This window comes from Dromiciops gliroides, chromosome 4, assembly GCF_019393635.1.
Source record: "Dromiciops gliroides isolate mDroGli1 chromosome 4, mDroGli1.pri, whole genome shotgun sequence".
Lineage (NCBI taxonomy): Eukaryota > Metazoa > Chordata > Mammalia > Microbiotheria > Microbiotheriidae > Dromiciops > Dromiciops gliroides.
In genome coordinates this window covers 135,123,022-135,146,792 of record NC_057864.1, presented here as the reverse complement: position 1 = coordinate 135,146,792, position 23,771 = coordinate 135,123,022, and the positions used below count along the sequence as shown (strand labels likewise).

The following is a 23,771-nucleotide window of genomic DNA, read 5'->3' as shown; positions in this document are numbered from 1 at the left end:
GGTTTAAATTGACACCCCATTGTCATATGCTTCTTGATTCCTCATTTTCAGTTTCCCCACATATTGAAGTCATTTCCAAGTCTAATCATATAGGTCTACACATCTCTCTCAGCCTTCACCTCTGCAGCTACCACCATAGTTTGGATTCTTATCATTTCTCATGTGAACTCTATTGCTCTCCCTGCCTCAAATTTTTCCCTTCTCCAATCCATCTTCCATACAACTATCCAAGTTCCTGATGTACCGGTCTGACCAAATCATTCCCCATCTCAATGAAACTCCAATGGCTCCCTGTCACCCTGAGGATCAAATATGAATTCCTCTTTTGAGCATTTAAATACATCACAACTTGATCTCAGTCTACTTTTCTTATATTATTATATGTTTCTCTTCCTCATGCTCTTCATGTTCCAACCATACTGACCTTACTGTTCTTCACACACACTACATTCTGTCCCATTGTTTGATTTGGGTCCTGAATTCTTCAATATTTGTGTTGGTGTCTTAAATGAAGTTAAAGATGATATGTTTATCAAAATTGCAGATGACACAAACCATTAAATAGATGATGACTTTGAGATCCAAAAAGATCTCTGTAGAGTGTAATGATATACTCAAATAAAATGAAATTTAATCAAGAGAAGCTTAAATTTCTTATATTTAGGTTTAAAAAAGCATCATTATTAGTAAAGGATGGGCAAGGGGTGGGGAGCAAGTCAGCCAACAGTTTATAGTATTCTGCAAGCTCAGTGTATGTTAACAGGATGAAACAGCAGCCAAAAAAGCTAATTGGTTTTAGTCTGAATTAATATAAATTTAATATCCAGAAAGAGAGAGGCAGAGTTATGACTAGAATGGAGTCATTTGGTCTTGTTCCCAGGGTGGTAAATTTACTGGCAGCTATGCCTTGTTCCTCCCCAGAAGCAGCCAGAGCATTTAAAACCAAGTGGTGTGCTAGTACATTACTTCCTCTTCCCTCAATTTCCTGCTGCTTGCCTTAGGCACCAAAACTGCAAGTTAGACCTCTGGTAACAGATGATAGTCCTGTCATATTCTTTCACATGTGTACCATGTCTAAGCTACTGTGTTCAGTAGTGGGTGCCACTTTTTTAGGAAGGATATTGATTGACAACTGAAATATGCCAATAGGGAGCATTATTATTATAGTGAGAGAATGATAGATTATACCATACTATGATTAATTGAAAAAATGTTTTGTCTGGATTAGAGAAAGGTAGATAGGTGGGACCTGATAAATATCTTCAAATGTTTGAAGAAAATTTATTTTTAAAAAGTGAAGGATGGTTTAGACTTGTTCTGACTAGTTCCACAGGGCAAAATGAGGATCCCATGAGTAGAAATTTGGATCTAATTTTTCCTTAATATAATAAAAAATTATCTAATAATTTATGATAATGAAAAGTAGAATGGACTGCCTCAGAGTATGGTGGGTATCTCATCACTGGAGGTCTTTAGGGCCTATTTTGAGGCCTAATTGTTGTGGATGTTATAGAGGGGATTACTATTCTTGAAGAAAAAGGGCTATGAGTCACCATCACACTCTTGAGATTATTTTTTGAAATACAAGCTGTGTATCTTGATATCTAGTTGTTAAATCTAGTGGTTGATATCTAGTTGTTGTAAATCTAGGTGGCTTTATTCATATGTAAAAATAAGATCTAAAATTCCTTTTTCATAGTACAAATCCAAAGGTGTTTGAAAAGTCAATATTCTTCACCATCTATCCTTTGTTTCTTTAAATACTGACACATTTGTATGTCACTAATGCTTTATAAATAATTCTTTATATATTAGGTAAAAGTAATCGTTTTTGTTCTATTTTCTTTGGTTTTAAAGAGTTCTTGTCACATCCTAATTGAGGCTTTTATAAATGTTTATAATGTGGGTGTGTAAGGATGAAGGAGAAAGCTGAACAAATTCTGTCCAGAGAGGTTAAGATTAAGTCATTTTAATATAGTTATGATCACTTAAATTGTATAATTTGTTGTTTAAAAGTTTTTACTTAAATGCTAAGATCTTAGCAAGTAATGGCTTTCAAATATTCAGATTTTCTGCACTTTTAGGTTTTTTCCCAAAACTTGGTACTCTTAGTTTCCTGTTTAACTTTTGAGATTGAAAACTTTCTGTAAAATCCAAAACTTTTGTGGTGAACATTTTCAACTCTCATATATTAAAGACATTTATTGAATTGAAAATAATACTTGTAATAACTTAATTCTTGCCTTTGGTTTCCATGGGCCAATAGTTAAGAATCTATTATTGTTTCTTGCCCCTGTCTTGTTATTCATCTTCATATTTCAAAAGGCAGAATGGTTTATAGTGCTTTTTCTTCAACATTTATTTGACAGAAAAACATGAAGATTTTTCTGATGTCATCAGATCATAGTAGTATTCATAGAATTCCTCTTTTGTGGAAATATTAAACTCAAGGTTTGCATCAAAAGTAATTATTAAGTGGAAATGATGTGATTAGAAATAGTCATGATAGTTGTAAATGCAATAAATTTAAAATATAATTATTAATGTATTGTATTATACCATCATTGTATCCCTGGCATTTCTTAATTTGCATTTTGCCTTTTAACCACCCACATATCTTAGTATAGCAAATCTCTTTAAAGGCCACAGGGAATTTAAAATGTAAAAATAAAACAGAAAATATAGAGAAAAATATAAAATGCACCTTTAAGGTGATATATTTTCTGTTTAATATGATAAAAACCTATTGCTTGAAAAAAATGCCTTTCTTGAATGCTATTCAAAATATTTTCATAACAAGTATATTAATACTCCATTCTCTTAATTATGTTCTATTTCTGTTGCGGAAGATTGTTCATTAGCTAGGTTCCCAGCAATTAAATTTTAATTTATAAAACATAATGCCATAGTGAATTTTAAGTTATCAATGATAAGAGTAGATAACTACATCCTGGCATTGTACTCTGACGTAGCAGAAAAATGTAGATTAAAAAATATTAAACCTTTTGCTTTACAGTTTTGTACTTTTAATGTTTTTGAAAGTTATAACGAAATAATTTTTAAAAAACAACTTTTAAATACTCAAGTATTTGAGTGATGCTATAATGTGCAATTATCAAAACATTAATTATCAAAACAAATTTCAAAACATTGTTGTTAACACCTTGATTCAAGTTGAAAGTAGATGATGGTGAATATTGGGAAAATAATATATGGATTTATTTTATGATTTATTATCATTATGAAAAACTTACAAAATGAATCTTGGGAAAGCACCAACTTCAAGTCCTAATTTTGCATTTGCAAAAGGTGGGGCGTGTTCCCAGGGGAAGTCCAAGGCCTCTTGCAGTAAAATGCTCCATGTTGTTCTGAAATATTGAGGTAGAATTGTACTTATTTTAAATAGCCTCTAGGGGGCACCAAAAGATCTAATTGAAGGCATCCCCAATAGATTACATGTTAAATACCATGTTGTCTCTGTAATCTAACAGGTGTGTGGAGAAATGCGCTATCAGTTGAATCAAACCAAAATGAAGAAGGATGAGGCAGAAAAGGAGCACAGAGAGTACAGAACAAAAACTCTAAGGGAGCTTGAAATTAAAGACCAGGTAAGACATGATACTGGCATAACTTTGCAGTTATTAAAGACGTTACTAGAATTATTTCTAAAGTTAGAATTATTCATGTTTACGGTGGTTCATTATAAGACTGTCTCTCAATGGCAACAAGCCAGCTAATGTGATTAAAGATTCATTCGTCATAGCAAAATATTATTTATTACCTTTCACATGAAGTGCTGTGAACACAACTCCTTCATCTATCTGTTAAACACGTTCTCAGTCATAAATGTACATTTGGTTATGTATACATCTAAAATAAAAGGATATGTTAGTATATTTTGAGTATAAGAAATATTCCTATACCAATTTCTTCTGAAAAGCAACTCAAGTGAATTTTTAGGTTAATTGAAAAGTTTAAAATTTGTAAGACGAGAGGAGGTGATATGTAAATATGTCAGTCAAATTGATTGCTGACAGTGTGGGAACCAATTTTGTGCATTAGATAATCACATAATAGTTTAGTTTAAGAAGCTTTGAAATACTGTAAATATGAGAGGGAACTGTTACTGAAATTCCCATTTAAACAGATATTTTGTTGTTGTATCTTTTATTGAATGGATGTCTATACCAATTTTAATTCATAAGAGAGAGAATGAAGTTTTCGGGGAGACATCTCATTGGCTGACTTCTGATTATTAGTTTTTATGTTTCAATATGGAGTATTTTAGGTGCACACTTCTCTTTACATATAATGTAATCATGTGAATATTTACATAATATCATTTAGTCTTCGTAGAGAAAAGCAGTATAAATAATTATTATTTGTATAATTAGTTTTATATTTTGAGTACAACTGTTCGAGTCATCATTACATATTATAGGTATTAGAAGAGGTGAACCCCAGTAAAAATTTTCCAGATCTATACATGGAGATATAAAAGCATAACTATATCAACAATTTTGATATCTTTGACTTTTTATCCTTTTAATAAAATAAACTGGAAAATATGACAATTAAGGGAAGAAATTGGACATGAAATATCTAGCAGGTCTTAATTGAGAATTTATATGAAATCTCTGCTACTGAACTATAGATAGTCCAAAAAAAAAATAGTCCACATTTTTACTTAAATCAATAAATTTTTTTTAGGGATACCCTAAAGTAGTGAAAATTATTTTAGAAAGAGCAGTAGACATGAAAGAAATACATTAATGTGTGACCTTTTAAGGTCACATGCCTTCTCTGGGACTCAGTTTCTTTATCTGTCAAATGTAAAAGATAGAAAAGATCATCAATAAGATTTTTTCTTAAACTTTAAAATTCGATAATTCTCTATAAGATGTCTTTAAATATATTTTTAGTGGATTCAGTGGAAGATATGTTATTTAGTTCAGCAGATCGGAGAATTCTTTTACTAGGTTCTTAAGGCCTAGTGAGAAATAAACACAGGGAATTCTTGTCTTCTGACATTGGAAAAAAAAGAGTTGTATCATCTTGGTGTGCTTATTAACTGGAAAATTGAAAGTAGAGTGTTTTATATGTTATATTACCATTGTTTGTCTTTATAGCCGACCCCAGGCATAGTATTTTAATCTACCCAGGAAAATGTTAACAAAGAAAATTCTCTGTTACCTTGCATATTATTAATACCTTGTCTCTTCTCCTCTACCTGTTATAAAATTAATTGTAACATGACTCTATATTATTAATAGCCATTTCCCCTGTAGCAATCTAGCATCATGTTGTAACTGTTACATAAATCACATTTTTTGAGGATGGGACTTCAGAATTTAAAAATATAATTTTCAGATTTTTCTATCTTGTAGTACATTCTTAACTCTTAAAATTATTTTTAAAAGACTTTAGATAGAAATTCTACTTTCTAAGAGGCCATGGCATTGAATATAAAAACCCTCCTCATACAGTAATGAGTGTGCATTGTCCTGTATCTTTAACAGAATGTGAAGAAATCTCCTAGGTACTTGTTGTCAACAGCATTCATTGAACAGACTTTTTAAAAGGACAGATAGTGGTGTCTTGTTTCTGAATAGTTTGGAATGGCAAATCGCATTTGTTCTTTGGTCTTTCAGCCATGACCCGACCTTCTGGCTGTGAGACCAAAAAGGTACTCTCCGTGGTTTCCATCTGCACACAGGAGACAGATTTACATTTGACTTTTAAAAGTTGGACATATAACTGAAACATCAATACCAGAATACATAATAAATGTTTGTTTTCCTTTCATTTTGTTTATCAAGGAAAAAAAAAAAAACTTTTCACACTGCAAATTTGGCTACAATTTTTTGCACTATTACTCTATTAATTTTCCAGATAATATGAATTCTTGTTCGTATTTTAAAAGTAGGAAGGATGAAAGCTGAATGTCATTGAGGTATAGTGAAAATGAGATTTTTGTGATGTGTGTGTGTGTGCATGTATACTAAATAGGGCAAGTGTTAGATCACCAAATTAAATTTCCCTCCAACCAGAGACAAGACTACAATTAGAAATAAAGGTTAGAAGAGCAACAATGACAGTGCTTTCCCCCTTCCGTTTTCCCCCATATTATGATAGGAACTGATGGCCAGATTGTTCTTCCCATCGACCCCTTTGTATATCTTCAGTTTACACAGTTCCTGTCAACTTCGCTGGATGCTTCATGCAAGGAAAAGATATTTGATTCATAGGAAAATGAAAAATCTGGGCTTTCTTTTTTAATTAGGGTTTAATTTTATGTTTATAGACAACCTGTATATTTTTTTTTATATTAGCCTATATTGGCTGTCGTCATTTTCTATGTGAAATAAAGTGAAGTTCTAGTAAATCTCTCACAATCCTTATTTGTTATAATGTACAATTGGTAGCGTTATTATTAAACTCCATCAAAATTTTTTTTAGTCTTGAATCTGCTCCAAGTTGACAAGCTGTCCTATCAACAAGCTAAGGAAATATATAATTTAGTCCAGTAGGGGGCTTTTTGGGGATGTGGTTATTCTGCTGTTACTTCAATTATAACCATATCTAGAGCAGAGATCTTTAGTGTCTGAGAGAAGCCCAAATATATGTTTAATTTGAGAGTCCTCTGCTCCAGAGACTTAAGAACATTGCAAGCAATGTTAGCTCATGTTTTGGTTTTTAGAGCCTTTGTTGGTTCTCAGAATTGGATGAGTATGAAATAGATAAACTTTTGCCAACACAAGGTATTCTTTTAAACATCACAGTAATGAAATTGTCTCTGACGCTAAGAAAGCTGGAATTATGCAAAGCAGAGTGGAAGACCAGCTCCATCTCTTCACCTTGGTGAAAAGCAGCAGTGCTAGGAGAATTGGGATTCTTTGATGCATATAAATACACCTATTTTCCTTATGTTCCTGATGCTTCAAGAAGAATTTTTTTAAAATGTTTTCTAAGGTCTCCTTTATTTTGGCCTTGCCCTTTGGGCCTCGGAAGCCACTAGTGTGTGAAATAGAACTTGTTCAGGATATACCAGATGCCTTATATGGCACAGTCACCAGCTTGTTTAGCCTATTCTATAACAGGGGCAAATGACTGGCTATAACATCCTCATTTATTTATCAATAAGGAATCATTTGGCTTTGACTTTGTTCAGGATGTAGAAGGTATTATTAAGTTTTGTGTTTAGAATCTCATAGTTAATCTGCTGTTACTTATTTTAGTCAGTGAGTTAAAAGATGGAATATAAATAATATAACCATATTATGCAGAAGTTACCACTTAGGGGGACATGATTAAACTATAGAACCAAAGAAATAAAATGCAGAATTATGTCAGTATATTATAGATATTGTTAAGAAGAAGTTTGGCAAGTAAAAGAGTGATGCATATGTGTAAAACAAATGTAATCCAAAGTTTGTTCATGAGAATAATAGCAGAAAAGCATATGGGGATTATTCAGACCAACATTCAATGAAACTCAGCAATTTGGTGCTAAAATGTAAAAAGTAGGCTGTATCCATAAAGGAATATTACTGATAAGCCTATGAAGTAATTCTCACATTCTCTATTTTAATCATTTGATCCCTTGGTTTTGATATTCTGAGGGTATGAAAAACTGGAAATTATGAAGGAGGAGGAAAAAAATACCTGATTTAAGGTCAGGAAAGAAGTATAATAAAGAAAAATAAAAGGATTGTACGGTTTTTTAGAAAATACTAAAGTATTAGTCTAATGTTTAAGGACTTAATGCTCTATCTTCAAATGTTGCAGAACAGGAACAGAGTGACTTTATCACAGCCAAAGACAGTTAACAGTCTTACAGTAGGAAGGAACCTCCCCAGGCATCTAGTCCATCCTAAACCTAAAAAATGAATTTTCCCTACAGGATACCAACAAGGTGTCCTCTGGCCTTTCCTTAAAGACCCTCAGGGAGAGGGCCTTCTGAAATAACACCTTCAATTTTTGAAGAGTTATTTAGGCAGTTTTTAATTACATCAAACTTAAAGCTGCCCCTTTGTAACTTCCACGCATTGCTTCTAGCTGTGCCTTCTGATGTAGTATAGTACAATTGGAGGGGTGGCAGGGGAGGAAAACACAAGCCAACACTGACTGGAGTTAGAGGGTTCAAATCTCACTTCTGGTAATTACCACCTGTATTTCCTTGGGCGAGTCACAACCTTCCCCTGAGACTGGTTTGCCTCATTTGTAAAATAAGGGGATTGGACTAGGTAGCCTAAGAGGTTTCTTTCAGCCCTAGAGCTACATGGGAAAGTCTGTCAAATCCTGCCTCTTGACAGTCTCTCAGATCTGCACTGAGTTTTATTTTCTCTAAATATCTCCAGTTTCTTTCACCACTTTTCACTTGGCATGAACTCAAGACCTTTCACCAACTTTGTGGCTCTCATTTGGACACTCTTTGGTCTATTGGTCTCTTCTACCTAAAATATTTTCAGGAACCTAACAAAGAACTACAGCAGAATGATAAACCAAGCATGGTGGCCTCACTGTTCCTAGAGGTTCTGCTTATTTTGATACATGCCTCTTTTGCACCTAAGAATAGATTTGGGGTGGTATTGTTGTTTGACGGACATTTTATATTTTGATTTCTATTGAGCTTGTCATCCACTGAAACTCCAGTTCTTTGGGTAGTCAAACTCTTTTCTAGCTTTGCCTCTGCTATCTTTTCTTGATTAAGTTTTTATCTTAATTGATTTAACACTCACTATAGCCTGTTAGGATATTTCTGAATTCTGATTCTGCCTTCCAGTATGTGGATTATCCTTCCCAGCTTTGTGGCACCTGCAAATTCATCTATGGCTTTAAGTAACTAATAAAATTCTAAATAAGCAAAGCACATATCCCTCAGTCACTCTACTGAAGATCCTTTATCAGGATGACTTCAGATCATTACAGAATCTTCTTTTTGTTCCTATTGCTCCTATCATCTAGCCCCATAACTCTCTATACTTGTTGGATTTATGGAAGAATTTCCTGATAGTGAACCACTCCTATCTATTTATTATGTTATGTTCTGTGGAATTCCTTTTACTAGAGTTTTTTGGTTTGTTTTGGGTTGTTTTTTTTTTTTTTGACTAGTAGGAGTCCCAATTCTTACTTAGATTGTGGTTCAGCAGGGAGGTATGGGAGATGGCCTAGATCACTGGTGACAGACTTAAATGGAAACAGATCCCTGTCTGCCACATATTGACTTGGAAAACCATTTTGTAAAACATTTTGTTTAAACATTTCCCAGTAACATTTTAATCTTGTTTAGACAGAACTAGGGCTGTGGGAGTTTGATAACTATGGCCTAGGTGACTTCTTGAGGCTCATACTTCATGGGTTCTATAATATTCTTGAATATCATATAAATATATACCAAATAATATATATATAGTCTGTTAAGCATAGATAAATGAATTGTGATGCCTCTTCTATTTTCTAAGACCTATAATATTATAATATACTTTATAGTATAATTATAATATATTGTATTATAATATATTATAATTATGATATATTATGTAATTATATTACAATTTATGTGATAACCACACTATATCATAATTGTGTATAATGTATAATATTATAATATAATAATTGCATATTAATAAAAGTTAAATAAAATTGAACTTTATTCTCTTGTGTGTTTCTAGGAGAGTACTAGGTACACATGTGTGCAGGGGAGAAGAAGGTAGTTATTGTATTGCAGTAAAGACAGCTTATGTCTGGTTATAGCAAATGTTCCAGCAAAGAATGGCCTGCCACTTCTGGCAGACACATTTCTTTCTGAAGAAGGTATGGGATAATATCCACTGAATCATACCTTTCACATGGCAGCACCATACCCAACTAATTTTGTGCCTGAGGAAAGAATATGACATCGTATTACCCTGATCCTAACAGTCATGTAAAGCTTAGGATAATACATATTATTTTACATAGTTTTATGTTTCTTATTGTGTACATTCAAGTCCTTATCCTTGTCATGGCGCTGATAAGACTGGCTTTCTCCAGTTTAAAATAAAGACTACCAAGCACTCTCCCACATCCAGTTTCTGTTTTATGTGGCCTGTATTGTTTCTTCTTTTTATTCCCAATCAGCAATAGTTATTGAGTACGTACTATATACAGAAGTTGGTGTTATGGGGCAAAACAAATAGAAGAAATAGCTCCTGCTTTCTGAAGACCTTAGAATCTGCTTGGAGGTGGGGGAGGGATGGGGAAGAGAAGAATACATATATGGAGAATAGTTTAAAAATTGCAAAGCAACACATCAGAAAAACAACCTAATCTAGTACAGCTTTGTGTAGGCTAGAGCTTGTAGTAGGGAGAATCTGTGTAATGCATATGATGCAATAGAGCTTTTTTGTAAAGCCTATTCTATATTCATATAATTAGAAAAATTGTTCTTTTCACAGCCTAATCGAGGTAGAATTCATTCATCTATTCATTTATTTATTTATTTGTTCATTCATTTATTTGGCATCTTCTCTAGTTTGATTTAAGCCATGTGAATCAACATATTTTTTAAATTTGTGGTACTTTAGTTTGAATGGAATTGACCAGAACAAATGTACTGTATTAATTTATGAAGTTTTTTTTAAAAAATCTTAACTTTCTGAAATTATATTTTGTATTTAGACAGTTATCCAAATCCCTGTCTTCATTTATATTTATTCCCAGTAACAAACCACAAAATTACATTATCAACCATGGGAATATATTGAGTAAATTGGCCATAGGGAGCACATTATTTAAAACTCTTATCATAAATTACATGTATAAAATAATTGAGAACATTGTGGATATTCTCACTCAAAGGAAATGTAGTAAATAGAGAAATTACCATGTATGCAAACCATTTATATAATTATTTTGATTTGGCATTCAATACCCATTATACAGAAAAATACCATTCACTGAAAATTTGTTGGTTTGGTGGGTTTTTTTTTTAAGCCATCAAACAACAAATATCCCTTTGCTGTCTGAAGAGGGCTATTAAACAATTAAAATGCAAGTAGGGAACAAGGAAGATGCTTAGAACTAAGGGCTAGCACGTAGCTTAAGGATTTCAAAGAAAATATTTATCTTGGAATATACAGCCTGATTTTAGGTAACTTTAATGCTTGTTATTTTCATGTTACTCCAACCACAAGGATTTCTCTAGTATTTACAGCATCTCTAGTAGTAACTTTCATTTTAGTAAAATTCATATCAAGTAACTTCTTAAAGGTTCACTTCTTTTAAAAAATAAATGTTATAAATATATTTTATTTTTCATGTTACCTAAAATTTCCCCTGTATCCATCCCATTCTCCCTTCCCAGAGAACCATCCCATATCAAAAACAGTTTTAAAAGAAAAAGATGAAAAAGAACAAAATAATTAGCAAAACTGACCAGATGATGAAAGCAATTGGAAAATATGTGCCATGTTCCACACCCATTGACCACTCCCTGTTTTTGCAGCATAGTAGGAGGAAGTGTCTTTTATATTTTTTTGGGGGTAGCACATCTGTTCTCTGTAATTTTGTGTCATTTTTTATTGTTTTATGGTTCATCTTTACATTTATTTTGTTTTAGTGCATTAATTCTTTTCTTAGTTCTGTTTATTTCATGCTGCATCACTTTGTAAAAGTCTTCCCATGATTCCCTATGTTCATCAAGTTTGTCATTTCTTGCAGCATAGTAATATTCAGTTCTATTTACGTACCACAATTTTGGATATTTCCTAGCATCAACTTTGTTTTCAGTTGTTTGCTCCCACAAAAGTGCTGTTATTAATGTTTTGAGATACATGAGTCTTTTTTTGTCAGTGATCTCTTTGGGGTATATTTGTAGTAGTAGGATCCAAGGAGCAAAGGATATTGGCATTTTAATCACTTTTTAAAGTAATTTCATATTAATTTCTATAAATGCTTGTACTAATTCACAACTCTACCAATAATACATTAGCATGCTAATCTTTGCACATCCCTTCCAACATTTTGGTATTTTGTTATCTTTGTCAGTTTTCTGAATGTGAAATGAAACCTTAGGGTGTTTTGGATTTGTATTTCTTATATTATTAGTGATTTAGAGCATCCTTTCATGTGGATTTTAAGAGTGTACATTTCTTCTTTTGAGAATTTTTTGTTAATCTTTTGACCACATCTCAGGGAATAATTTTGGGGCTTATGGTCAGCAGCTTTTGAGTATGTTTCTTGTTGTTTGTTCATTTCATTCATGTCTGATTCTCCATGACCCCGTTTGGGGTTTTCTCAACAAAGATACTTGAGTGACTTGCCATTTTCTTCTGTAGCTAGTTTTACAGATGAGGAAATTGAAGCAAACATGATTAAGTGACTTTCCCAGGATCACACAGCTAGTGAGTATCTGAGTTTTGATTTGAACTTAAGAAGAGGAGTCTTTCTGACTCCAAATCCAGTACTCTATTCGCTAAGCCACCTAGCTGCCCCTACCTCTACTATTTAAATTCACGGTTTGCTGATTGAGGCACTTTTTAGACTCTTAGTGTTCCAATTATGTCACTTGCTTTACATTAGTTAAATATCTGTGTAAAAATTTTCTGTGTATTTGTCCTGTCTTTTACCCATTTTTGATTATCATCATGCTGTTTAAGGAGAGAATTGTTTCAACTGAAAGCTCTTTAATTTTTTAATTTTTTCTAGATTTGTACTAATTTATAACAAATTTAAGAATGACACTCATAATTTGTGACATAGGACATAACTAAATTTTCTGAGATTCATTGTCCTCATCTGTAAAATGGAAATAAAATACCTCAATTACATATCTTATAGAATTGTCATTAACATCAAAAACACAATGTCTGTAAAGTGCTTTTATAAATCATAACTCTAAACACATGAACTATTATATATACATATGCATGTATGTATAAATGCATGTAAAACTCATTCGAAAATTAAGAGATCCATAAGCATATTTTGAATCCTTGAAAAATGATTTCTTACATTTAAAAAATTATATTCTTATTAAAATAGCATAGTAAAAATGGGATTTTCCTGAAACATACGTTTTTACTTGAGATATTACAAGTGATTCTAAGAACTCAGTAATGGAGTAAAGTGTTTAGTCACTTAAAGTAACTGAACTTGGTTAAAATACAGTCACTATACTAATAATATATGACTGTAATCAAATCAACAGGCATTTATTAAGCACTTATTATGTCCCAGGCAATGTACTGGGTGCTAGGTGCTAGGGATACGAAGAAAGATAAAAAAGTCTTTTCCTAAAAGGAACTCCCATGCTAACATGGAAAGAACAACTTGTTGATAATTAAGGTACTTCTAAAATATACACAGAGTAAATGGAAGGTAACTTTAGTGGGGTAGGCACTAGCAACTAAGGGGACCAGAATGGTCCCAGGATGGAAGGTGGCATTTGATTTGCACTTTGAGGAAAGCCAGTAAAGTTAAGAGGTGGAATTACGGAAAAAGTATTCCAGGTATGCGGGGAAAGCCAATGTGAAAGCACAGAGAGACGAAGTGTTGATCGAGAAAAACGGCAAGTAAACTTGTTGTTGGGTCCTAGAGTGTGCATATATATGGAGGGGGGAGTAAAGGAAAAGAAGACTAGAAAGATGGGAAGGGTCCATATTATTAAGAGCTTGAAACACTAAATAGAGGAGATTACATTTGAGCCAGGAGACAATAGGGAGACATCAGAGCTTGGTGAGGTAGAGTGTGAGATAGGGACTGACAGACATAGTCAGACCTATACTTTTAGAGAAGTGGTTTGATAGCAGTGGAAGATGAAGTGGGAAGAAACTTAAAGAAAGGAGACAGTTTAGAATGCTCTTGCATGTCAATGTAAAGAGATGGAAAGTGTTTGAAATATTGTTATAGCTTTCCAAGTGAAGAGATGTATACATGAGATGTTTGTGAAGATATTTGGCAAGATTTGGCAGTGGGATTGAGCAGTTACCTGGGGTGAAAATATGGACTTGAGGATGACCCTGTGTTTGCAAACCTGGGTGACCAGAAGATTAAATGGTGCCTTTGTTAGTATTAGGGAAACTCATAAATGGGGACAATTATGGGATAAATATAATGAATTCTGTTTGGGACATGTTGAGTTTGAAATACCCAGAGGACATCTGGTTTGAGATGTCCAGAAGGCAGTTGGTGGTACTACATTTTCTATATACAGTCTTTCAAAAGTTTTAATGTGATTTTAAGCTTTAATAACCTGTGTATATGTGTATGCATGTGTGTATATGCACAAATATGTGCATATATACTTATAGAGAGAGGGTATATTATAAATATGAATATATTTACATTAAATTTATATAATACACATATAGGAATCATCTGTATAGAGATTGAGCTCATGGATTTGATGAGATCACCAAGTGTTACCCTAAAAAGCAGAGGTTCTGAACATTTTGTGTGTCTTAGATGTTTTGGGAAGCTTGATGAAGCTTATGAACCCACTTCTCAGAACAGTATTTTTCAATGAAGAAAATAACATATATACATAATTACAAAGAAAATAAATGATATTGAAACAAAGAGATAATTCTCCCCAAGCTCTGTCCATGGAGCTCTTCTGTGAACCCCAGGTTAAGAGCCCCTGGTTTAGAGGGAAAAGAGAAGAGGGGCTAAAATAGAGCCTTAGAGGATATCTATTGTTAGTGGGCATGGCTCAAGAGAAGAACCAGACTCACGAGTAAAGAATTAGTCTTTTCTATGCAGATTAGGTTTTCAACATCTGAACTCTTTTTTCTTAATACAAAGGAGTAAAGTGTTTTATTTTTGAGTTAAAATATTTTAGCAATTCCCATAAAAATATTCTAGAAAGGCATCTTCTCTCCCCATATTTATAAAACTCAAGATTATATATCCCTTACTTTGTATTAAAGTAACCAATGCACAGTTACATTTCTTTTATTCTGAGTGCTTTCATGTCTTGTCTCTTAATTTTGAACTCAGACAAGCAAGAGATAGCAAATTTTCTTTTAACTCTTTGTTTACACTTTAGAACAAATGAACTTGATCACCCTTCAGGCACTCCCTTTCAAGTTCAGAAGGACCTGAGTTCAAATCCAGCCTCAGACACTTACTAGCTGTGTGGCCTTGGGAAAGTCATTTAACACTGCCTCAAAAAAAAGTAGAATGGCATTGAATTTATATGATCTCGGAGGTCCTTTCAGAACTTTTCTGTTACTTGAGTTGCTTTCATTTGCCTGTCCTCAGTTTCTTTATCTGTATATCACCAGGAGGCTGGATTGGAGGATCTTTAGATTCTTTCCTAGCCCCAGCATATTATGGATCCTTATTTAATGGACACACTAAACTGGCTCCATGCATGTTCACCCTTCTTTGTGTGTGTGTTCATCCTTGTTGGTTCCCATAGTAAGGCCATTCATAACTTTAAAAGACCAGAGGGAGCAGATTGGTCTTGAAGAGAGGTTTTAAACTCCTGTGGCTTAGGAGTCACATTAAAATGTAATTAAAATGTAAGTGGGAAACGGTTGACAAAATAAATAAAAATATAACCCAGCATAGATAATGTTAATTTGTAGTCTTCTAAGTCAACATGCTGCCTACAAAATCTTTTTCTGTCTGAGTTTGACACCACTGCTCCCAACCCAAGGATTCACTGGGGCTCTTTCCACCCTACCACACTACCTAACATTATGATGCATCTCAGTGGTGTGTTTTTATTTATTATGTTAAGCATTTCCCAATTATACTATAATCTGGGTCTTGCAGATACTTTGGAGTTTTGCCACATGGCCTTCAAATTTGACACTTAGGGTGTACATAATTGATCTATTCAATTCAATTAATGAGCATGTATTAAATACCTTACTCTAGATGCAAGGTACTATGCCAAATCCTAGGGATTCAAAATAAAAATTTTAAAAACCCAGTATTTGACTTGAAGGTTACATTCTTTTAGATTCATTAAAGAAATCATTAATAAACTCCTATTTGTGCATAATCCATTGTGTTCAACATTATGCTAAGTACATGTGGTGGGAGATAAAGAAGAAAATACTGCCCATCCAAAGAACTTATAATCTATTTAGAAAAATAAGGCATGTAAACCAATAATTGAAATTCAAAAAAGAAGGTTATGATAGCAGAAGAAAAGTATAAATGTGGGGGTGAAGAAGGCATTCTATGCCTAAGGAACAGCATGAACAGGGAAGTGAAGGTTGTGTTTGGGGGATTGTAAGTACAATAGTCCAGTTTGGAGCTTAGTTCTTAACAAGGCTTGGAAGATAAATGTGAGCCAGATTATGAAGGGCCTTGAATTCCAGGCTAAAAAGTTAAAAATCCCTTAAAGCTAAAAGATCTGCAGTTCTCTAAATCGAACTCTAATGGGAGGGTTCTAGGCATCAACCAGGAGGTCTTAGGTTCCCTAAGAGATATGTCTCTACTCTAGTTTATTCATTTTTAAAAATTGAGAATAATAATAATAATAATAATAGCATTGCTATAGCACTTTAAGGTTTTCAAAGTGTTTTACACATCTCATTTAATCTTCACAACAATTCTGGTAGGGAGGTACTATTATTATCCACATTTTAGAGATGAGGAAACTGAGGCAAACATTGGTTAAGTGACTTGCCTATGATTGAAGAGCTACTAAATGTCTGAATCAGGATTTGCACTTGAATCATCTTGATTTCAGGTCCATTGCTCTATCCACTGTGTCACCTGGCAGCCTATAATAGACCAGCCATCTTAAAAGGTATTTGGGGTAAATTAGCAAATACATATGAAATGAGAACTATCATGGTTTTTAGTTGCATATTTCCTCTGTGCATCCATATGTTTATTAGACATTTCACTAAATGATCCTTAAAAACCAAAAAATTTTTATGGAATGTTTTATAATTGCACATTGATTAGGTCATGGTAAGAAATATGATTGTTTTAGTAAAGGAATATATTGTATAACAAAATAAATATAAAGATTTTTCTTATAAAATTATAATTTAACTTTTAGAATACTTTATGAAATTAACTCTTTTACTAAGAAGGGTTTTTCTAAATTTACACCTAAATGTTTTTCATTCTTTCAACTAAATACTTGATAATAGTATAGAATGTTTACTTTTTTAAAATTTTGAGATCTTTGAGGTTTGTAAATTTTTAGTTTGACATAGCCTTAAATAGTCCTGACATCTACACTTTTAAGATATAGGGAAAATATTAATGATATATGCACTAGATCACGAACATAGAGTTGGAAGGGATCTCACTTTATAGACCAGGCACCTTAGGCCCAGAAAGTTTAAATGACTTGTCCAATGTCACACAGCTATTAGGTAACAGGAACAAGATTCCAAATCTCTGATTTCAATCAGAAAGCATTCTGTTGTGCCACAGGGCTGGGAAAATTAGAGAAGCTTTCATGGTTTACCTGAGCAATGTCTTGAAATAAGAGGTTTTCAAAGGGGAGGGATGAGAAAAATGTTCCAGGCCTTTGGGGGTGAGGTGGGGGAGAAGGCAGCTCTGACTCTGCAGAGGGCCCAAGGCATCAGTACAGGACAAGGTCAGGAACAAGTACAAGCTGATCTGAGTGAAAGGGAGTAATGTGTAATAAAGATGGCAATGCTAGTTTGTGGAGATACATATATACCTCTGCTCTCTTCAGAAATCATGTAAGTTCACTTAGCAGCATGAGTTTTCAGGGTCTTGTGGGATGGGTATGGGAGGGGAAAGCCAGAAGAAACTGGGAAGGTAAAAGAGAGAAGCATATCAACTTTCTAGATTATAAACAACAGGTAAAGCAAGAGTGAATCATCAATCAGTGGGGATGTGGATCTTGAACCAGGAAGTAGGTGAGGTAACTCTGTTGAGGGGACCATTATGACCCTAGTCACCCAAACTTGCAATCTAAGTGCCATCCCGAATTCCTCACATTCATTCACCTTCCATATCCAATCTGTTGTCAAGTTCTGTTGGTTCTCCCTCAGCAGCATCTCTTGTATCTTCTCTCATTTGACACTGCCATCATCATTATGCAGGCTTTTGTTGCTTAGTGCTTATAGCTGCCCTTGAGAAGGGGATTGAGATCTTCTGATTGCCTTCCTTCTGTTGTGCATGTCACCCAACTCTCTTCTGCATCAACAAGACCTTTCTCTGACCACCGGCCTTCCATCTCCTATTGTCTCTGCCCTTGAGGGAAGAAGAAGAGGAAAGTGAATGGAGAGTGGGATTTGCATCTCTGGATGTACCATCCCCTGCCTAATTCCCAGTCTTTGGAGCAAAGAGGGGTTGTGAAATGGGCTTCCCATCTGACCTTAAATTCACGTTCCATTTTTCTCCTGTATGTTTTCTAGCATCCTATGGGAAGAGGAATGTTACCTCCTACATATTAATAAGTGTTTTCCTACCTGGTCATACCCCACATATCTCAATGACTGTGAACCTCTGTACATTATTATTTAAATCCTAAATTCCTTATTCCCCATTCCTTACTTTTATCTCTCAACACAACCACCCAAAGTCCCAACCGAATGCCACTTACCTCTTCACTGTGTTCTCTGGAACGTCTATCCCATAGGCGACAAACTTCCCTTTATCCTAAGTATTTTCCCTTCTCTCTACTTCCATCTTCTAACAACAATAAGTGAAATCTGGGTCCTCCCGGATAACACAGCCTCCCTGGCCACCATTTCCCAATTCTAGCTGCATCTTCACTCATTCTTCTCAGCTCACTGGTCCTAGTGGGGGATTTGGAGCCCTGCTTGTTCCCCATTGCCATTCCCCAGGTTTTCCACCTACCTCCATGCTCAGGAACCTCTCCTTTTTTTGTTGTTCATGCAATTCATATCTACCACCCAATCAAAATTCTGGTAGCTATTGTCTACAGACCCTGTCACTACCTCTCTTTCCCCTGACTAAATAAATATTGGTGGTTACTTCGGGATCAAATATAAAATCCTGTTTGCCTTTTAAAGCTCCTTACAACCTGGCCCCTTGATGCCTTTCCAGTCTTTTTATGGTAACTTATTCCCTTCTGTATATTCTACAATATAACATAATTGGCCTCCTTTGCAAAGGACACACCCTCTCCCAAACTGTGCCCTTTTCACTGACCTCTTATGCCTGGAATCCTCTTCCTCCTTTTCTTGGGTTTTCCTGGCTTTCCTCAAATCTTAGCTGAGATCTTACCTTCTAAAATAAACCTTTCCTGATCTCAGAGGAGAGACACAGGTATTGAAAGAGATCACTTCTGGGCAGCTAGGTGGCACAGTGGATAGCACCCCGGCCCTGGATTCAGGAGGACCTGAGTTCATATCCAACCTCAGACACTTGATGCTTACCATCTGTGTGACCCTGGGCAAGTCACGTAACCCTCATTGCCCCGCAAAAAAAAAAAAAGAAAGAAAGAAAAGAAGAAAGAGATTACTTCTTATTTATCCTGTATACATTTTATTCATACATAACCTTTTTTTTCATGTTGTCTCTCACATTAGAATGGGGATTCCTCGAGGACAGGCACTGTTTTTGTCTGTATCACTCAGTGGTTGGCACAGTGCTTGGCATATAGTAAATGCTTAATAACTGCTCCTTGTTTTGACTTGAAATGAGTTCAGGGTCTAAAGCCAATGAATAAAATTTCAAATTTTGATTATTTCACTTCCCTCTATGATTTGGTTTTAACCTTTCTGAGCATATTTTTTTTTTCAATTCTAAAAGTAGGGGATTGCACTAGATGATCTTTAAAGTCTCTTCCAACTTAAAATCTGTGATTCTGTCATCATATTTAACCTATGATACCATGGCCTGATTTTTTACATTGGTACTTCTCTATTTGGGTTGTAAGCCTCGGGTTTGAGTCTTCTGGGAAGGGTTCTTGAGTTATGGGGATATAGCCAGTAAATCAAACTAAGCAGACATATGTCAGAGTCATTATCATGTATGTATGTGTCTGTCAGAAAGCATTCAAGTGCTTACTATGTGCCAGGCACAGGGCTCTGGGGATACAAAGAGAGGCAAAAGATAGTCCCTACCCTCAAGGAGCTTACATTCTAATGAGGGGAAAAACACATAAAAGCCAGCTGAAAAGGGATGGGAGACTAGAAGTTCCGAGGAACACAGCCTGGTGGGAAATGAAGAGATGCTTGGCCTGTGAGAGTGGCCCTCCAGTCAGAGACAGAGGTTCTAGAGGGAGAGGGTCCTTCTGAGGCATAAATTCCATGCCTGAAGTGACTTGTAGAATGAAGAGATTTCAGTGGCATGAAGTTCAAAAGGTGTGGCATGGAGGAAAAGTGTGTATGTTTATATGTGGGGTTCATGTGGACCCAGGGCTTAGTAGAAGGTATGTGGATCTTCATACTGAGACTTTCCACATCTCCCTATGTAACATTTAAAATAAGGTAAACTGAGGCACAACATTCTGAGCACAATAAATTTGTTAATAAAGTGTGAATTTACTAATAAATAGAATCTCAGCTTCCCCAGTAAACTAAGGCCCTGAATGAGGGGCACAGTTTTCTTTTCTAAGTTTTGGGGAGTACAAAACAAAGAACAGAACATACTACATGATATGTATGGGGTTGAGGACAACATGGCTGTTTACATAGCTGAGGTGCAGGGAATTATATGATTGGTTGAAAGGGAATCTAGAGGCTGGCAACAACCCCCTCTTTCCTTCCTGTGACTTAAAAACTGTTCATTGTTTGAGCTTACCTGCAATGTCAAAGACAGTGGCCCAGACCTCTGGGCACCAAAGGATGAATTGGTGGTGTGAAAACACTAGGCCAGGCTCCCTAGTATCCACCCATATCCCCCAAGGATAGCAGAATTCCTTGAGGCAAAAAGAGGACAGTGATTAACAAGAGAACTGGATTTAACTCATTGCAAGCCTGCTGAATTTCTGAACTAATTTCAGAGACAAAGAATCATAATGTAAGCAGCAGCAGGACAAAATTGATTAACTGTAAGTAGGATCAATTGGCAAATGATACAGAATCAGTCTTGGTTATTTGACTTAGGACAGCCGGCTGTCCTTGATAACCTTTTGCTTGCTAATAAGCCTTTTGCTTATTCCCAGAAGGCTTTTTTCCCTCAACTCTACCTTTTAAAATCCTTTCCTCTTAAGACCTACATCAAATACCTCCTCTATGAAGCCTCCCGTGACCTCACCAGTTAGAAATTATCTTTCTTCAGATTTTGCATAATGCTTTGTAAATGTTCGACTTATTGTTTTTGTGCATAGGCTCCAGCCTTCCCTCTAGATTGTATGTAAGTTCCCTGAGGAGAGAATTCTCTTATTTATTTTTGCATCTCCTTGATTGTCTAGCAGGGCAGGATTTTAAAACTGTTCATTTATAGTTACTGAGTAATGAACCTGGGCAGATAAAAGGAGAGGGAATGTGCCTCACTCAGTACAGTAACACGTTTATATCTATTTATCATTGCAAGTATTGCTTTTTTCCACCTGACCCCTATGAACTTTCTTATGCAAAATGGTTTTAATACATTTACAATGCAAAGAGGATACTTATAATTTGAACTTTACATCTGAGTGTTTTCATTTTCAGTGTGTTTAAGCCCAAATTCCTCAATAATAATATTACAATAGCTAGCATTTATATAGAACTCTAAACTTTGCCATGTACTTTACAATTTTTATCTCATTGGATCCTCACAACAACCCTGAGGAGGTGTTACTATTATCTCTATTTTACAGATGAGGAAACTGAGACAGAAGAATTTGTGACTTGATCAGTGTCACACAGCTAATAAATGTTTGAGGAAGGATCTGAATTCTGGCCTTCTTGATTCTAAGTCTAATGTTTTATTCACTGTGCTACTTAGGTGCCTCCTAAAAATCAGTTTGATTGAAGAGGACTTTTGGTCCTTTTTTGTGGGGCAATGAGGGTTAAGTGACTTGCCCAGGGTCACACAGCTAGTAAGTGTCAAGTGTCTGAAGCCAGATTTGAACTCGGGTCCTCCTGAATTCAGGGCTGGTACTTTATCCACTGCATCACCTGCTTGCTCCCACCGATGGTCCTTTATACTGATGAGGTGTGGTCACTGCTCTCTTGACCTATATTCTGGTTTGTGAGCCACCATAAACACTCTGTTCCGACCTAGAACTGTGATCAGAGTCCCTGTTCCTTTGCAGCATCAAGCTCTAGTGTGCTAGGGCTCCTGTTCATCCTGGAACTGGGACCTGGGACCTGGGACCTGGGACTGGGACTAGGACTGGGACCCAGATCTGTATATGGGCAATGCAACAGAGTCCTTCACCCAGTGCCAGCAAAGGGAGCCCTGTAATCTTCTTCTGACCATTCGTCTAACCTCCTTACCCTCTTTGGGCCGAGAGCTTTGGAAGCCACTCTTGCCACTTCAGTAGTTCCCAAGCCCTTCAGCTCGCTTCCAAGAGGCATGACCTGCTATGTCTTGCTGGGTCAGTGCCTGCACTTGACTGTACTCTATTCCTGCACCAGCCCCAACAGATTTCTCTTGCTAACCGTCTAAGTTGTCTTCGGCTGGAAAATTGTTTTGCCCTGTCCTTTTGTGGGTTCTGCTGCTCCAGAATTAATTTTGAGGCATTATTTAAAGGTGTTTACATGAGAATGTGAGAGAGCTCAGGTGAGTCCCTGTCTTTTCTCCACCATCTTGGCTCCAATTTTTTAGCCATTTTGGCTACAAGAATAGAACAGGTGAGACAAAAAGTATAGTGGAAAATCATTGGATCTGTAGCCAAAGGACATTGGTTTGGATCCATTTCTGATATTTACTAATCAATATAAGCTTAGGAAAATCACTTAACTACTCTGGACCTTCGTTTCCTCATCTGTAAGGAGATGGGATTGCATGAGGTGATTTCCGTTGTCTCTGTGATTCCTCAGTCTTATAATCTTATGTCAGTAAGTATAGGATCCCCTAGATCAAGATAAACCAATATAGCAGGGAAGAATTTACAGTGTGGATTACCTTGAGGAGAAGAAAAGAAAAGATAGGAGAGGAACATGGAGGAAATACTAGAGGCATTTCAGAGTTGTCATTTCTTCAGAAACAGAATTAAGTAAAACGTTCTTGGAAAATTAGTCAGCTGAACAATAAGCATTTATATGCTAGGCGCTGTGTGCTAAATTCTAAGGATCCAAAAACAAAAGCAAAATAATCCCACAAGAGGAAACAGCATATACACATATGATTAAATGAGACACATATGAAGACTATACAATGTAACTTTGAATGGAAATGCACTAGTAGCAGGGGAGATCAGAAAAGACCTCCTATAGATGATGGAATTTGAACCGATTGTTTTAAAATTAAATTTTTCAAAGAATAAAAATGTATTTTTTCTCCCCTGTTGGAAAAAATTAAGTTTTGTGATAAATATTCATGTAAGTAAATTACCACATTTACCATGTCTCATTCTGTACCCTGAATCCATCACTTTTCCACCAGGATGTTTCATCATAGGCCCTCTAGAATTGTGGTTGGTCATTGTGGGGAAAATAGTTCTTAAGTCTTTCAAGGCTGTTTGTCTTCACCATGTTGTTGATCTCAGTTGAATAGCATTGTCAGAAAAAGAAATAAAATCAGTATAATTTCATCTGTTTTTGCTGAAGCCAAATCACTACTTCCTTTTCTAGCTATTATAAAACCATCTCTTTCATAATACATTCTGGATTTTTTCCAGGAATTGAACTCAGGCTCTTTTAGGAGTTTATAGTTTATAGGTACTGTTTGCTTTGGGGAAGATCAGAACATTTGTTTTACTTGCTTCAAAAGCC

At 35.3% G+C, this 23,771-nt stretch overlaps 1 protein-coding gene across 1 annotated transcript in view; it reads left to right on the top strand.

The window, feature by feature from the left end:
- The window catches only part of SDCCAG8 (SHH signaling and ciliogenesis regulator SDCCAG8), a 273,954-nt gene that overhangs the window by 72,911 nt on the left and 177,272 nt on the right, over positions 1-23,771 (top strand). The window contains 1 exon segment of the mRNA XM_044005377.1: positions 3,492-3,608. Coding sequence (XP_043861312.1) covers positions 3,492-3,608 — 117 coding nt within the window.